Consider the following 18,008-nt stretch of genomic DNA (forward strand, 5'->3'; position numbering starts at 1 on the left):
TTCCCCTTCACCTTGCTTGCTGCAGCAAATTTATGCCTTCAATTAACCTCTAGATTTCCTTTTTACATGTTGCATTTCTTATACTCCTCCAGCACCTCATCTTCTCTTTCCTACCCATACCTGCTGTGCATCTCCTTCTTGTTCTTAACCAGGGACTCAATACACATCCCTCGAAAACCTGCTACCCTTGCCTTATATTCTGACAAGAACATACAAACTGTACTCTCAAAATTTCATTTTTGAAGGTCTCCCACTTGCCAAGTACACCTTTGCCAGAAAACTAACTGTCCTAATCCACACTTGCCAGATCCTTTGATACCATCAAAATTAGCCTTTCTCCAATTTAGAATTTCAGCCTGAGGACCAGACCTGTCCTCTTCCATAACTACTTTGAAATCAATGGCATTATGATCACCAGATGACTTCTTGTAACTGTCTGCAATCTCTCTACAGGTTTGCTCCTCTAAATCCCACGGACTGTGGTCTATAATACGTACAATCCAATTAACATGGTCATCCCATTTCTATTACTCAGTTCCACCCATATAATATCAGTAAACAATCTCTCCAATCTGTCTTGTTTGAGAACTATCATGATATTTTGCATGACCAATAAAGCCACTCCTCCCCCTTTAATCTCTCCCACTCTATCACGTCTAAAGCAATCAAACCTTGCAATATTGAGCTGCTAGTCCTGGCCCTCCTGTACCCGAGTCTCACTAATGGCTACAATGTCATTATTCCGCGTGCTGATCCATGCTCCAAACTCATCCACCTTTCCTACAATACTCCTTGTATTGAAATATACGCAACTCAGAACATTAGTCCCACCATGCTCAATCTTTCGATTCCTGACTTTACGTGTCGGCTTAACAACATCTTTCTCCACAACCACTCCCTTATCTCTTCTGGTGCTCTGGTTCCACCCCCCACAACTCTAGTTATACCCCCCATTCCCCTCGCCATGTAGCACCGGTAAACCTTTCCGCAAGGATATTAGCACCCCCTTCATTTCAAGTGAAACGTTTCCCTTCTGTACAGTTCCCACCTTCTCTGGAAGAGAGCCCAATGATCCAACAATCTGAAGCTCTCCCTCTGCACCATCTCCATAGCTACAGGCTAAACTGTGTGATCTTCTTATTTCTGGCTTCACCAGCACATGGTACAGGTAGCAATCCTGAGTTCACAACTCTGGAAGTCCTGTTCTTTAACTCAGCACCCAACTCCCTGAACACACTTTACAAGACCTCGTCACCCTTTCACCTCATGTCATTGGTATTGACGTAGACCATAGCCTCTGGCTGCTTGTGTTCTCACTTAAGAATGCCTGACCCTGGCACCGGGAAGGCAACATGCCATCTGGGAATCTCGTTCTCATCCATAGAATCTCTTTTCTTTCCCCCAACCAATAAATCCTCTATCACTACTGCTCGCCTCTTCTCCCCCCTTGCCTGCTGAGCCACAGAGCCTGCCTGACTCAGTGTCGAGACCTGACCACTGTGGCTTTCCTCTGCTGGGTCATCTCCCTCCCACCCCCCAACAGTATCCAAAGTGGTGTACCAGTTGTCGGCTGCCTATCCCCTTACCCAGTAGACCATAAGCCCTCCTGATGGTTACTTGTGTCCTGCACCTTGGGTGTAACCACCTTGTTGTATGTCATGTCAATTAATCCCTCAACCTCACAAATGACCAAGTATTCGTCCAGCCCCAGCTCCAATTCCTTAATATGGTCTAACAGAAGCTGCAGCTGGATGCACTTCTTGCAGATGAAGCCATCAGGAACTCTGGATGTCTCCCTGCAATCCCACATCCCGCAAGAGGAGCATTCCATTTTCCTGCCTGGCATCCACACTGCTCTAACTCTGCAATAAGAAAGAAAGCAAACTAAACCAAATAAAACTTTACCTACACCTTCAGTCCTCCTCACCAAAGCCTGATCTAACTCTGGCCCACTCACACACTGGCCGCTCCCACATTTGTTGCTCTGCTTAATCATAACTTCTTTTTATTGGACCAGACTAAGTGTCTAATCCTGCACAATAAAACATCTCCTTGGGAACTGTGGTGTGCAGAAGGTCTCGACTGCACCCGTGCACTTCTTTTGAAATCTCTCTCCTGCTTCGCAGAATCCCTGCTCTTTGTGCTTTTTATAAATGACTTGGGTGAGCAAGTGGAAGGCTGTGTTAGTATGTGGGTGGGTTCGTGTGAAAATGACACAAAGGTTAGTGGAATTGGGGATAGTGTAGACAGTTGTCATAGGTTCCATCAGGACACTGACAGGATACAGAACTAGGCTGAGAAGAGGCAGATGGAAAAATTAACCTGGAACAATGTTAAAGAATTAACTTAGGAAGGCTGGATTTGAAGGCATTGTTATGGGGATAATAGCAGAATTCTTAGCAGCATAGAAGGACAGAGAGATCTTCAGGTCCATGTCCATAGATCCCTCAAAGTTAGTGCACAACTTGACAGGGATTAGAAGGAGAATGGTGTGTTAGCCTTCATTGAGTTCAGGAGTCACAAGGTAATGTTGCAACTCTATAAAACCCTTTTTAGATCACACACTTCTGATTGGTGCATTATAGGAAGTAAGTGGAAGCCTTACAGAGGATGGAGATGAGATTTACCAGGCCACTGCATGGATTACAGAACAGGACTTATGAAGATAGGTTGAGTGAGCTTGATCTTGCTTCTCCAGAGCAAAGGAGGATGAGTGGTGTCTTGGTAGAGGCCTACAAGGTGATAAGCGACAGAGATTGAGTACTCAGGGTGGAAATTGCTAATGCAAGGGAGCATGATTTTAAGGTGATTTGAGGATAGTATAGTTCAAAGTTCAAAGTAAAATTTATTAACAAACATATCACCTTATGCAACCCAGGAATACTTAGCAAATCCATAGAACAGTATCTATAAACATCAGAAATGGTAAGCAGACTGTGTAAATGCAGATATAATTAAATAGCGATAAATAACGAGCATGAAATAACAATACAACAGAGTCCTTAAATGTGTCTTTACATGAGTATAGCTATCCCCTTTTGTTGAAGAGCCTGATGGTTGAAGGGTAGTAGCTGTTCTTGAACCTGGTGGTGGCGAGTCCTGAGACAGCTGTACCTTCTACCTGATGGCAACAGCGAGAAAAGAACATGGCCTGGGCGGTGAGGATCTTTGACGATGGATGCTGCTTTTCTACGGCCATGTTTCATGTAGATGTGCTCAATAGTTGGGAGGGTTTTGAAATCTCTCTCCTGCTACACAGGCTACAATGCTTAAAGGAATTGGTGTTCCCATTCCCGGCCATAATGCAGCCAGTCAGCAAACATCCGTTAAAGTTTGCCAGTGTATTTGATGACATGCCGAACCTCTGCAGACTCTGGAGGATGCACTGTCGTGCTTTCTCCATAATAATAATCATTTGATGGGTCCAGGACGGATCCTCTGATAGTGACACCCAGGAATTTAAAGTTGCTGCCACTCTCCACCTCTGATCTTCTGATGATCATGGACCTCTGGTTTCCATCTCCTGAAGTCTACAATCAGTTCCTTGGTCATATTGACAAAGAGTGAGAGGGGGATGTCAGAGGTAAGTTGTTTGTTTGTTTGTTTTTAAAACACAGAGAGTGGTGAGTGCATGGAACACCCTGCCAGAGATGGTACCAGATACATTAAGGGTACTTTAGCAAACTCACACATAGGCATATGGATGATAGAAAAACTGAAAGTTTTGTAGGACGGAAGGGTTAGATTGAGCTTAGAGTAGGTAAAAAGGTTGGCACAAAATTGTGGGCTGAAGGGCCTGTACTCAGCTGTAGTGTTCTAAGTTCTGTGTTCTAATATTCAGTGCCAGATGCCTGAGTGTTGTATAGGTCTTACTGCATGCTGGAATGTGATACTTCCTTTCGGTTGACCAGCTACCAATTGAAATGGACACTGCACGGTCATCAGTAACCATCCTCACTTCTAGCTACATGACAGAGTGGAAGGTGACCAATTAACAATGGAATGAGGTTGGGCCAGGGGCCGCTGTCCTTAGGAGCCCCAACGGTGGGGCTGCGACAACTGTGCAATGATTGACCTCCATTTCATGTCCCAGCCATCTTCTTTTGTGTGAGGCATGTCTTCAACTACTAGATGATATTCCATCCAATGTTCCTCGACTTCAGTGCCACCAGGGCACCCTGTTGCTTCACTTGATTAAATTATTTTTTGATATCAAAGTCTATCTCTCTCCCCTCTGGAATTCAGCTCCTTGGTCCAAGGGCGTGAAGAGGTTTAGAGCCAAGTGGTCGTGACAACATCTAGACGGTCACTGGTTAGTTAATACTGTTTGGTAGCATTTTCAACCACACTTTTCACTATATTGCTATTGACTGTGAGCAGTCTGCAATACAGTCTGCAAATACCTGGACTGGATTTGTTCAGGATTTTGTGAACACAACATACTTGGGCAAATTTCCACATGGCTGGGTAAATCCCAGTGCGGCAACGACACTAGAAAAGCTGGCCTGGACGGCAAGACCAACATCTTTATGCTTTCTGAAGGGAACAAACAAGACACTGTGTTGTTATGACAACAGAGTGCTGCCACCCAAATTCAGTCTCTTTGGTGAGCTTACTCAAAGATAAAAGGTAAGACCTCATGTTGTCAACAAGCTTTCCATAAACTCAGGTTTACCTCAGTCTACATGGTACAGTTGTGTTGGAAGAATCTCAGCCACAGTCTGTACACAACAGGCTTCAAAAGATCATGTCAACCAGGTGATCTATTCTTTGTGATGTTGGCCTTAACACCTGAAAGAACTTATCTTCTCATTCTGCTTTTGTCTTATGAGCCATAAGACCATAAGATATAGAAGAATTAGGCATTTTGGCCCATCATGTCTGCTCCACCATTTCATCATGGCTGATGCATATCCCTCTCAGCCCCAGTCTCCTGCCTTTTCCCATACCCCTTCATGCCCCGACTAAGAATCTATCGACTTTTTTAAGTGTGAACCTCATGTGTCTTCTGACAAGCTGAGGTGTCAGACGGGAGCATGGATTGATTTCTATCTGAAAATGGCACATCTATGAGTGCCAGCCTTCTTCAAGGCTGCAGTAAGGCTTGCCTCTTTAAACTTTGGAGACAGGCTTCAGCCCTTCTGATTCAGTGCTATTCAAAGGGGAATGGGAGATGTCAAAGTGAAGATCAGAGGACGCAACAACATCTAAACAACAGTAATCTAAACAGCAGTATTGGAATGCGTCTTCACACAATTCCTGATGCATTTCATATCATAGTCAGGAATATATACAGGCTATATGAAGTCAGGGACTTCAACCAGGCTTGTTTGAAGAAAACCCTGCCCAGTATTCATCAGCATATAGCCTGTAGCATGAGAGATCCCAACACACTAGACCTCTATTATAAGAATGCCTACTGTTCCATGCCCAGACCACGGTTCATTAAATCTGATCACTTGGCTGCCTTCTCCTATCTGCATGCAGGCAGAGGCTAAAAGCAAAGCTCCAGAGATAAGGAGAACAAAGAGGTGGTCAGGGGAGGCAGAGAGGTGTCTATGGGATTGCTTTGAATTGGTGGATTGGGCTGTGTTCAAGGTCTCATCTGTAGATTTGAATAAATACACCATGGTTGCCATGGACTTTATTAAAACAGTTGCAGTGTTCCTACAAAATCATTCAGAATCTTCTCCAACTAGAAGGCTTGGATGAACCATGAAATGCACAATCTGCTGAGGACCTTACCAGAGTTATTCAAGACTAGTAACTAGGAAAGTTACAAGAGGTCAAGGTACGATCTCTGGAAAGCCATCTCACGGGTGAAGTGGTAATTCAGACTAAACTCGAATCAACGAAGGACGTTCAACAGTTGTGGCACGACTTGAATACTATCACCTTATAAAATTAAATTAAATGACATAGGAGTCATCAGGGCTTCACTTCTAGATGAGCTCTATGCCTTCTATTTGACCATCAAAACATAGCAGAACCTTCACAAACTCCCACAGGCTCTGATGTTCTTGTGATTTCAATCTCAGAGGCTAACATGCGAGTAGTCTTCAGGAGGGTGAACCCACGAAAAGTATTCAGCCCAAGCACAGTGCCTGGCTGATCAACTGGCTGGAGTATTCACTGCGACCTTTAACCTCGCCATTCGGCAGTCTGAGGTACCCACCTGCTTCAAGCAGGCTTCAGTTATACCGGTGCCTAAGAAGAACATGGCAACATGTCCCAATGATTATCACCCAGTGGCTTATCTGGACAGCAAAGGTGGATACATCAGGATGCTCTTTATCAAATAGAGTTCGGCATTCAATATCATAATCCTCTCAAAACTAATCAATAAGCTTCAGGACCTTGATCTAAATACCTCCTTGTGTGCTTGGATCCTTGATATCCTTACTTGCAGAGCCTGTCAGTTCCGATTTGCCACAACATCGCCTCCATGATCTCCATCAGTACAGGTACACCACAAGGCTGCATGCTTAGTCCACAGATCTACTCGCTTTATACTTCTGACTGTGTGATTTAACACAACTCCAATGCCATATTCAAGTTTGCTGATAACACCACTGTCAGAAGTGGTGATGAATTAGCATATAAGACAGAGATGGAAAATCTGGCTGAGTGGTGCCATAACAACCTCTTACTCAATGTCAGCAAAACCAAAGAGCTGATTATTGACTTCAGGCGGAGGAAACCAGAGGTCCACGAGCCAGTCCTCATCAGAGGATCAGAGGTGAAGAGTGTCAGCCACTTTAAATTCCTCGGTGTTACTATCTTGGAGGACCTGTCCTGGACCCTGCGTATCAGTGTAATTATGAAGAATGGCAGCCCCTCTACTTGCTTCGGAGTTTTTGAAGATACAGTATGACATCTAAAACTTTGACAAACTTCTATAGATGTGTGGTGGAGAGTATATTGACTGGCTGCATCACAGCCTGGTATGGAAACACAAGTGCCTTTGAATGGAAAATCCTACAAAATGAAGTGCATACAGCCCAGTCCATCATGGCTCACTCTCTACCATTGAGTACACCTATGTGAATTGTTCTCGCAGGAAATCATCTATCATCGGGGACCACTAGCACCCAGGACGTGCTCTCTTCTCAATGCTGCCATCAGGAAGAAGGTACAGGAGCCTCAGGACTCACACCACTGGGTTCAGGAACAGTTGTTACCCCTCAACCATCAGGCCCTTGAACCAAAGGGGACAACTTCACTCAACTTCACTTGCACCATCATTGAAATGTTCCCACAATGTATGGACTCACTTTCAATGGCTCTTCATCTCATGTTCCTGATGTTTTTTAAATCTATTTATTATTATTTATTTATTTTAGTATTTGCACAGTTCGTTGTCTTTTGCACACTGATTATATGTCCAAGTTGGTGTGGTCTTTCATGATTCCATTATGGCTATTACACTATTATGGATTCATCTGTATGCCCGCAAGAAAATGAATCCAGGGTTGTAAATGGTGACATACTGTACATGTGTGTAACATGCTGTAAGGCGGGGGCAGAAGTTCTCTTACCCTAGACGAACACGTGCTGGCCGAGCCTGAGGGTCACATGTACTTTGATAATAAATTTACTTTCAGCTTTGAACTCTAAAGGCTCCTGTGTGGACACATTTCAACTGCTCCATCTGATTATAGTGCACTGCTGGTAGGATGCCACCAAAGCATATGCAGGGGATCTCCTCCACACTGCGAGATGTCACAGGATATTGGGGGAGAATTCTGCAGCCAACAAGATACCAAGGCTGGTCTGGCATGCTAATTGAGCAGAAGGTGCACTCATTGAGTCAATCACTGCCACAAAGGGGTGTGCTAATTGATATCAGCGCCCGTGAGAGGGAAAGAAAACAGTTTGACCTCCTGCTCCCTCTCCTGAACACCAACCTGCAAGCTCCACTGGTACGTGGCCTTCTCGTTGATGTCAGTCAGCTATGACCACAGGGCTGTCCATCTCCAACATTTTGAACCTACAATAGTCCCAGGTAACTGAAGAACCCGGGAAGGAGGCAACACACACAAAAAGGAGTACAGTTGACATTTCTGTTCGAGACGCTTCCTCAGGACTGAAAGCAAAACAAATGGTTTGTCTGCTTCCCCTGTCACGATTCATCTGAATACACTAATTTGCAGACTGTAGTTCTGTGATCTCTGCGGCCCTCCGACATCAGTCCTGTTGAAGGGTCTCGGCCCGAAACGCTGACTCTACTCTTTTCCATAGATGCTGCCTGGCCTGCTGAGTTCCTCCAGCATCTTGTGAGTGTAACCAGGGAATTATACCTCAGCCTATCACTATTCTCAGGAGAGGAGGGCTGGCATGTGGAGGAACCAGGAGGAAATTTACAAGAATCGGTATGTATGTTTAGAACACAGCTTGGATAGCAAGGCATTGGAATGAGACTGAGAGGGATAATAAATCAACCAGGATTGAATGGCAGAGCAGACTCAATGGGCCAAATGGCCTAATTCTGTTCCTATGTCTCGTGGTCTTATGACCTTGAGTTGATTCAGACACTGGAACATCATAGTTCAGATCTCACTGAACAGCAGTTGAGTCAATAAGGCACAAATGATTGCTAAGCAATTGGGGACAAATGGGATTATCATGGATAAATTCTACATGGATAGCATGGCATGATGGGCTGAAGGATCTGTTACTGCGATTTGACCCACAATGGGCTCTGCCTGGCCACCTCACTGTGAGGAAACAGTCCAGGTTCCAGCAACCCAGCCCTGGATGTCCCATCACCATCCTGTTCATTGTCCAAGGGACAGCTTCTACGGATCGAGGAAATAGATAAAACACTCCCATTTTCAGCAGGAATTTTTTTTCATTACATATTCCACCAAACTGCTTATAATTTACAGTTAAAAAGATTTTTGATTGACTTTTGCTCTCTCTGCTTCACTACGGATTTGCACAGACTGTGTTCAGAAGCTCAGCACCAGCAGCTGATGATGAACTGTACCCTCATGATGTCATCCACAAACAAGCTTACCGTGAATAGTTAGCGAGTAGTTTGCCTGGACAGAGCTGACGGGGTTGGTGACATCACAGGTGTAAGTTCCTAGGTCACTTCTGGAAGCGCTCGGGATAACAAGGCTTTTGTTACCGTCCAGCAACTGATCCTGGGAGACTCCATCTTGGGTACTAGCCTACAAAGTATCCAGGACACCTTCAGGGAGCGGCGGCTCAGAAAGGCAGCGTCCATTATTAAGGACCCCAGCACGCAGGCCATGCCCTTTTCTCACTGTTACCATCAGGTCGGAGATACAGAAGCCTGAAGGCATACACTCAGTGATTCAGGAACAGCTTCTTCCCCTCTGTCATCCGATTCCTAAATGGATATTGAACCCATGAACACTACCTCACTTTTAAAATACATATTAGTTCTGTTTTTTGCACGATTTTTAATCTATTCATTATATATACACCACAATTAATTAATTTTTTCCCCTCCTCCTTTTCCATATTATGTATTGCATTGAACTGCTGCTGCTAAATTATCAAATTTCACATCACATGCCAGTGATAATAAACCTGATTCTGGTGACCAAATATTCCCAGATAGAGATTTTGACAAAAGACTGATAAATGAGCTAATTTTTAAGTTTGGATATTTTGTGATGACTGGGGGATTTACCATCGATTTAACACTAACTGGAATGGGATTAATGGCATGTCAGTTTGTCCACAGTGTGATTGTATCTTTAATCTCTATAGGAACAGGCAGATTAAAGAGTCTTCTAGGAGAAAAAACAAACTTCCACTAGAGAAAACAAACTTCCACAACATAATCCCTGAATCACAAGATCTTCTGACATTTCGCCAATAATTCACCTAGTAATTTAATAATGGGATCAGTGAAAACAGTTCTGTGCTCAACACCATTATCATGTCAAAACCTGTGTGTCTTTGAACCTCCCTCTGCAACTGAATTCTTCATGTCTTCATTGAGAGATCATACGACATGGGAGAGGTGTTGTAATAACAGCTTGGTGTCCAGTGTCATTAGCCCAAGGAAATGAGTAGGGTCATCTCTTTGATCCTTTTCCGTCACAGGATTTGGCATAATTTTAGAAAGAACCTTTTAGAAAAAAACTGCATATGTAAAAGTTGGCAGATATTTATTTGTTATTTATTTATTGAGATTCAGCGTGAACTCGGCTCTTCTGGCTCTTTAAGCCATGCCACCCAGCAAAGCCCCTATTTAATTGTAGCCTAATCATGGGACAAATTTACAATGACCAATTAACCTACCACCTGGTAGGTCTTTGGACTGTGGGAGGAAACTGGAGCCCACAGTGGAAACCCATGAGGTCACAGGGAGAATGTACAACTCTTTAAAGACAGTGGCAGGAATTGAACCCAGGTCACTGGTTCTGTAAAGTGTTGTACTAACCACTATACCACCATGCCACCCACGGTAATTCAGAGAGCTGTTTTGTAACAGCAGGTCGGGTTAGTTGCTGGTTCTGATCAGAGATTGAGAGCTACCTCTGTGGTTAGAGGCTCCTGCAGTGGTGACAAAGAGGACACGGAGTCAGGTCACACATCCGTCATGTTGTCAGAAATCGAAAACACGGTCTCAGGAGAATGTCACATCTATTCCTTAACCTACTCTTCAAGTGTGATGGTGAGTATGGGAAGACAGGGATGGGAATATGCTAGATTATGATAGTAGCAAATGCTCAAGTGAGATGGTTACCCACAACGGGGGGTGGGGGGGGGGGGAAAACACATTAAGTTGTGCATTTGTTTCTGTTGTATTGAGGTTTAATTGGATTTACTTTGTACATCACAGCCCTACCCCTCCCAAACGTCGGTAGTATTTCTGAGAGGCACTGACTCCAGAAGGCAACATCCATCAAAGTTCCCCACCATCTAGGCCACACCCTCTTCTTGCAGCTACAACTGGGCAGGAGGTACAGAAGCCTGAAGCCTTAAATCCAACACAATCAGGTTCAAGAAAAGTTATTTCCCTTTAACCGTTTGATCCTTGAACTAACCTGCACAACTCCAACCACTACCTCAGTGTAACAACAACGGGCACTTTTTTGTTCTAATTGTGCTCTTTCCTGTAAACGTTGTGTGTAATTTATACACGGGGGCCACAGTAGCGTAAGAGTTAGTGTAATGTTATTACAGCTCAGGGTATCCCGGAGTTCGGAGTTCAATTCTGGCTCCATTCTGTAAGGAGTCTCTCTATGTCCGCCCCATGAATGTGTGGTTTTCCCTGGGTCCTCCAGTTCCCTCCCACAGTCCAAAGATGTACCAGTTAGGTCAAGTATATAATTTATGGTTCTCTTGTGGAGGCTGATCACCAGTGCCTATGGTGTTGCTGCATGTACTTCATTGCACCTGTGCACACTTGATTTTCAAATTTCTACTTCACTTCAAGGCTAACATGACAGTGGGTGAAGGACAGAACCTCAGTCTTGTTTTTACATTTGGACCCAAGGTTCTACAGGGAGTACGATATGCTCAGGTTCTGTCTGGGAAATTCCACTGAGGCACTTTGCAGGTTTAACCCTTTTTCACTACAGCAGAAAGGGGACAAAACTTGTCTTTAATTTAGGTGCTTTTTTGTTAAATTCTCTTCCTTTGTAGCATATTGTTATTGTATGCTTAACCTTGCTCTGTATTAATGCTCCTCATTGGGATTTGGGGTTTTTAATTTTGTAAAATGTTTTGAAAAACTAATAAAAAAAAAGAAAGGGGACAAAAATACAAGCTTATTTTAGACGTACCCATTATATGCAGGCGGACATATCGAATGATGGTTTTTTGTAGATTGATGGAGAGTCTATAAAGACCATCATCCGCACTGGTCAGATTGCTGAAGACAAATGATCCGTTGGACGGGAGGAAGTCAATGCGCCCAATATATTTGTTTACTACGGCAGGTTTTGTGGATCCAATATGAAACTGGAGAACTGGATCCATGGAGCTCTGTTTTCCTTGCAATTTTTCCCAATGAAAAACTTCAGTAATGTCCATTTCATTCTCATCTACTCCGGGAAATGTCACTGAGCTTCCAGGTGAACTGTACACCTCGGTGGTATTTTGCCCTGTGAAATACAAAACAAAGCATTGGTGAGACTACACGTGGAGTACTGTACACAGTCCTGGCCACAACACCACAGAGCTTTATTGTCATTGCTGAGGCCATCGAGATGGCAGTGCTTCTCCATTCAATGCAAAACAGCAAACTGACAATTCAATTATGAAAACACAATGGCTACATTTAAAATAATATGGAAACATAGAAAACCTACAGCACAATACAGGCCCTTTGGCCCACAAAGTTGTGCCGAACATGCCCTACCTTAGAAATTACTAGGCTTACCTATAGCCCTCTATTTTACTAAGCTCCATGTACCTATCTAAAAGTCTCTTAAAAGACCCTATTGTATCCGCCTCCACCACCATTGCTGGCAGCCCATTCCATGCACTACTCTCTGAGTAAAAAAACTTACCCTTGACATCTCCTCTGTACCTACTCCCCAGCACCTTAAACTTGTGTCCTCTTGTGGCAACCATTTCAGCCCTGGGAAAAAGTCTCTGACTATCCTCACGATCAATGCCTCTCATCATCTTGTACACCTCTATCAGGTCACCTCTCATCCTCCATCACTCCAAGAAGAAGAGGCTGAGTTCACTCTAGGCTTTCTAGGCAAACTGGTGCCCGTCCAGAGTGGCAGGGATGGCATTCTTAATGCGGGCTGCAACCAGCCCTTCAGACACTTGGCAGCTATGGGAGCGAGTGCATCCTGTTTGTAGTGGTCGAGACAAGTTACCGCTGACTGGTATGGTGGCAGGTGTTTTGAAGCATGTAGGGGCCACAGCAGGGGTCAGACAGAGGTTGTAGATTTCAGTAAAAGCCTCTGCCAGCTGGTCAATGCAGTCACTAAGGACCTGCCCAGGTATGCTGTCTAGTCCAGCTGCTCTGCATGTGTTGATACTGTGAGGAGTACGGCTCACTTCATGTGTGTTCAGTGTCTGCACCGTGTCCTCCTCAGGTATCAAGGCCTTCATCACTGGTTCACTGTTGTCCCTGGTTAACTCAGTAAAGCTGTTCAGTTCTTCAGCTGGTGTGGCATCGCTGTTTGCAGGGCAGTGATGGGCCTGATGCATCAGGAGTTGGTGGAATTACTGAAGTGTGTCTCTAGCTGTTGTTTGTATCTTACTTGTGGTTTTAATGCCTCCTTCAAAGCCTGGCCTGGCTTCACTGCAGGGTGCAGCTTCACCAGATCTGTAACCAGCATCCTGAGCCCTGAGCAGGTTCTGAATCAGTACTGGTGACATTGTCTGCAGGATGAGGTAACAATCGGGTGCAGAGGGGATTCACCAGGGCTATAGTTATGATGACTCTCCCTGTGATTGGAGGATTGGATAAACTGGGTTTAGTCTTACTGGAATGCAGGAGGCTGCGGAATGACCTGACAGATATTTATAAAATTATTGGTTGGAAATTCCCAACCACGGCCACCGACCTCAACCACACTTTGCCAGAAGGAATATAAGAATAGACTGTTTTATAAATAGGCAGTAAATTCAGAAATTGGAGATGCAAAAGGACTTGGGGTCCTAGTACAGGATTCCCTGGAGGTTAACTTGCAGGTTGAGTCAGTAGTAAGGAAAGCTAATGCAATCTACTCATTTCAAGAGGAATGGAATATAACAGGAAGGACATAATTCTGAGGTTTTACAAGGCATTGCTCAGACCATATTTGGCGGATTGTCAACAGATTTGTCCCCTTATCTAAGAGAGGATGTGCTACATTGGAGCCGGTCCAGAGATTCATGAAAATGATCCTGGGAATGAAAGGGTCAATGTGTGAGGTGCGTTTAATGGCTCTGGGCCTGTACTCACTGGAGTTTAGCAGAATGATGGGGTAATCATTGAAACCTATCAAATATTGAAAGGCCTAGATAGGAAAGATGTTGTGACGATGCTTTTGATAGTGGATGAATCTAACACCAGAGGGCCTAGACCTCTTCCGTGTTTTCCCCTGGGAGATTTCCAGAATTCCAGCTTTTATCTCCGTATCTAATCAACAGGAAGAAAAGTTTAATAGAACATATTGCAGGTTTACTGGGGGGAACTGAAAATCCTTTACTGATCTAGGACCAGAGGGCACAGCTTCAGAATTGGGTATGTCCCTTTAGATGAGGACGAACTTCTATAGACGAGGGTGATGAATCTGTGAAATTCATTGTCACAAACAGCTGTGGAGGCCACGTCATTGGGTGTATTTAAAGCAGAGGTTGATAGGTTCTTGATTAGTTGGGGCATCAAAGGCTACAAGAGGAAGTAAGGAGAATGGGTTGTGAGGGAAAATAATTCAGCCATGATTGAATGAAGGTGTTGACTCAATGGGCCAAAAGGCCTAATGCTGTTTCGATATCCTATGGTCTTATAGCCCCCTTACCCCTCACTGCTTGTTTCCACCTCCTACGCAGAACAATCAAACTGACCGTCCCAGTAGAACCAGTTCCCAGTCAAACCTGGTCCAGCCCCCACTGCATTCATGACTGCATAACCCAACTCCATCTTGTCCCCTTTGATTCAGTCCCTGCCTAAATCTGTGACACTTTACATGCTCTCGACCACTTGAAGTTCCCTGGCCCTGATCACTTTGTTTTCACTATGGATGTCCCTATGGATGTCCAGTCCGTGCAGTCCTCCATCAGCAAGGCTTTATACTTCTCTGCTTCTTTCTGGATAACGGACCTAACGAGTTCCCCTCCACCCCATCCTCCTCCATCTGGCGGAGTCGGTTGTCATGCGCACCGGTTTCTCTTTCTACAAACCTAAGGTGTAGCCATGGGCACCTGCATTGCCCCCTACCCTCCTCCTGTCTCTTCGTCAACTATGTGGAACAGTCCAGTCCGTACCTACACTGATAAAGATCCCCAGCTCTTCCTGCACTACACTGCTAATGCTTCATGCTCCCAAGCTGAGCTCAGCAATTCCATCAACTTTGCCTCTAACTTACACTGACCCTTCTCTGACACCTCTCTCTCCTTTCTTGATCTCCCTGTCCGTATCCCTGGCAACAGATTACCTACTACCTACACAAAATGCTGGTGGAACGCAGCAGGCTAGGCAGCATCTATAGGGAGAAGCGCTGTCAACGTTTCGGGCCAAGACCCTTCGTCAGGACCTACTACCTACATCTTTGTCCGTATCCCTGGCAACAGATTACCTACTACCTACATCTTTGTCCGTATCCCTGGCAACAGATTACCTACTACCTACATCTTTGTCCGTATCCCTGGCAACAGATTACCTACTACCTACATCTTTGTCCGTATCCCTGGCAACAGATTACCTACTACCTACATCTTTGTCCGTATCCCTGGCAACAGATTACCTACTACCTACATCTTTGTCCGTATCCCTGGCAACAGATTACCTACTACCTACATCTTTGTCCGTATCCCTGGCAACAGATTACCTACTACCTACATCTTTGTCCGTATCCCTGGCAACAGATTACCTACTACCTACATCTTTGTCCGTATCCCTGGCAACAGATTACCTACTACCTACATCTTTGGCAAACCTACTGACTTTCACTGTTATTTTGACTAAATCTTCCCATCCTGTCGCTTGCAAAATGCTATTCCTTTTCTGGAGTTTCTCTGTCTCTGTCACCTTTGTTCTAATGATTAGACTTTCCATTCCAGGAAAACTGACAAGTCCTCCTTCTTCAAAGAATGAGGATTCCCTCCACCACCATTAACCTGCCGTCACCCCACCCTTCTGCTGCCATAACAGGGAGAGAGTTCCCATTGTCCTACCTACCACCCCATGAGCCATGTGCCCAGCACAATATCCTCCATAATTTTCACCATTTACAACTAAGCACACCTTTCCCTTCCCTCCGCCCAACTTTCCACTTTCCATCGGGATTCTCTCTACGTGACTGGCTTGTCCATTTGTCCCTCTCTACTAATCTCCATCATGGCACTTATCCCAGCTTGCGTGGCAAGTGTTACACCTGCCCCTACACCTCCCCTTTCACCATTCAGGGCCCCAAAAGGTCCTCTAGGTGAGGCAACACTTCACCTGTCAGTCTGTCAGGGTCTTGTGTTGTATCTGGTGGTCCCAGTGCAGCCTCCTCTACATAAGTTGGGATCTGCTTTGTCGAGCATCTTCACTCTGTCCACCACAAAACGGTGATGTTTTCCAGTGGTCCCCCATTTCAATAGGACTTCCCATTCACATCCCACCATGTTGGTCCATGGCCTCCTCTACTGCCACAATGAGGCCACTCTCAGGTTGGAGGAGCAACACCTCACATTCAGTCTGGGTCACCTCCAACCTGACGGCATGGACATTGAACTAACAACGAAACATAGAAAACCTACAGAACCATACAGGCCCTTCAGCCCTCAAAGTTGTGCCGAACATGTCCCTACCTTAGAAATTACTAGGCTTACCCATAGCCTTCTATTTTCCTAAGCTCTCTAACTTCAGTCAACTTCTCCACCTGCATCTTTCCTCTCTTTTTCCATTCTGGTTTCCCTCTCACCTTTTCTCTTCTCACTGGCCCATTACTGCCCTCTGATAACCATCCTCCTTTCCCTTCTTGCGCGGTCCACTATCCTCTCCTATCAGCTTCCTTCTTCTTCAGTCCTTTACCTTTTCCACCTGTCACTCTCCACTTTCTGACGCCATTCCCCCCTCTGCCACTCCCCACGTTACCCCTCACCTTGTTTCACCTATTACCTGCCAGCTTATACTCCATCCCTTATTCCTCCCCCAACCCCCACCTTATTCTAGCTTCGGCCTCCTTCACTGATACTGTAAAATGCACAAACCATGACTAAGAGAGCATTTGGAGTTAGTCAGATAACACCCTCACCCTTGTTTGTCATTTAATCAGCCAGCTCTGTGATTATTCCTCATTGATTAACATTTCCCTCAGTTACATTCTCATGTTAAACCTAGAGGGCAAATAAGAACCAGGAGGTGGTTGCAGAAACTTTGCTGAGACTTGTGCATGTGTGGATGCCTTAACCAAAATGCAGAGACACCAGTCTTGCACCCTCTACCCTGGGCAGGTCATTATCTCGATCTCTAATCAGCAAGCACTGCCTGCGGTGTGGCTGTGAATTTCATTGTACCTGTGTATATAATACATTCGATTTTCAACTTTCTACTTCACTTTGAGGCCTAACGTGATAGTAGGTGAAGGAGAGAATCTCAGTATTTTTTTTACATTTGGACAATGATACCCAAGGTTCAACAAGCAGCAGTCCCGCTTCGTATCTGCAAGACTTGCTCAGGAACGCTGTTTGAGAAATTCCACTACTGTGCTTTGCAGGTTTAACCCTTTAAAATATAGCAGAATGGGGACAAAAATACAAGCTTATTTTAGACGTACCCATTATACGTAGGCGGACATATCGAATAATGATTGCTCGTAGATTGACGGAAAGTCTATAAAGACCATCATCTGCATAATTCAGGTTGCTGAAGACAAATGATCCGTTGAATCGGCAGAAGTCGATGCGCCCAGTATATTTGTTTATTACGGAAGGTTTTGTGGATCCCACATGAAACTGGAGAACTGGTTTCATGGAGGTCTCTTTTCCTGGGTGTTCGGAGTTTATCCCAATGAAAAACCTCAGCAATGTTCACTTCCTTCTCATCTACTCTGGGAAAAGTCACAGAACTTCCAGGTGAGCTGTATACCTCCAATGTAGATTGCCCTGTGAAATACAAAAATTATTGGTGAGATATTTATACAGATCTGGCCACCACACTGCAGAAAGGATGAGGTAACAACAGAGAAGATGCAGAGGGGATTCGCTGGGAGGTTGACTGGAATATTGGGCTGTAGTTATGGTGCACAAGGAGCACTTGATCACTCTGGGCCTGTATCACTGGTGTTTAGAAGAATGGTGGGTGAACTCATTGAAACTTAGTGAATATTGAAAGACCTAAATGAGTGGATGTTGAGAGGATGATC

At 44.7% G+C, this 18,008-nt stretch overlaps 1 protein-coding gene across 1 annotated transcript in view; it reads right to left on the reverse strand.

Moving 5' to 3' along the window:
* Nucleotides 1-17,677, reverse strand: part of LOC140738079 (uncharacterized) — a 39,230-nt gene extending 21,553 nt beyond the window's left edge. Inside the window, exons 1-2 of the mRNA XM_073065172.1 lie at nucleotides 17,421-17,677; nucleotides 11,772-12,092 (exon numbers count right to left, since the gene is read on the reverse strand). Of these exons, the coding sequence (XP_072921273.1) occupies nucleotides 11,772-12,092; nucleotides 17,421-17,616 (517 nt within the window). The 5' untranslated portion in view covers nucleotides 17,617-17,677. The remainder of the gene's footprint in view (nucleotides 1-11,771; nucleotides 12,093-17,420) is intronic.
* Nucleotides 17,678-18,008: the final 331 nt, after the last annotated feature.

Source organism: Hemitrygon akajei, chromosome 2, assembly GCF_048418815.1.
Source record: "Hemitrygon akajei chromosome 2, sHemAka1.3, whole genome shotgun sequence".
In the NCBI taxonomy this organism is placed as follows: Eukaryota; Metazoa; Chordata; class Chondrichthyes; order Myliobatiformes; family Dasyatidae; genus Hemitrygon; species Hemitrygon akajei.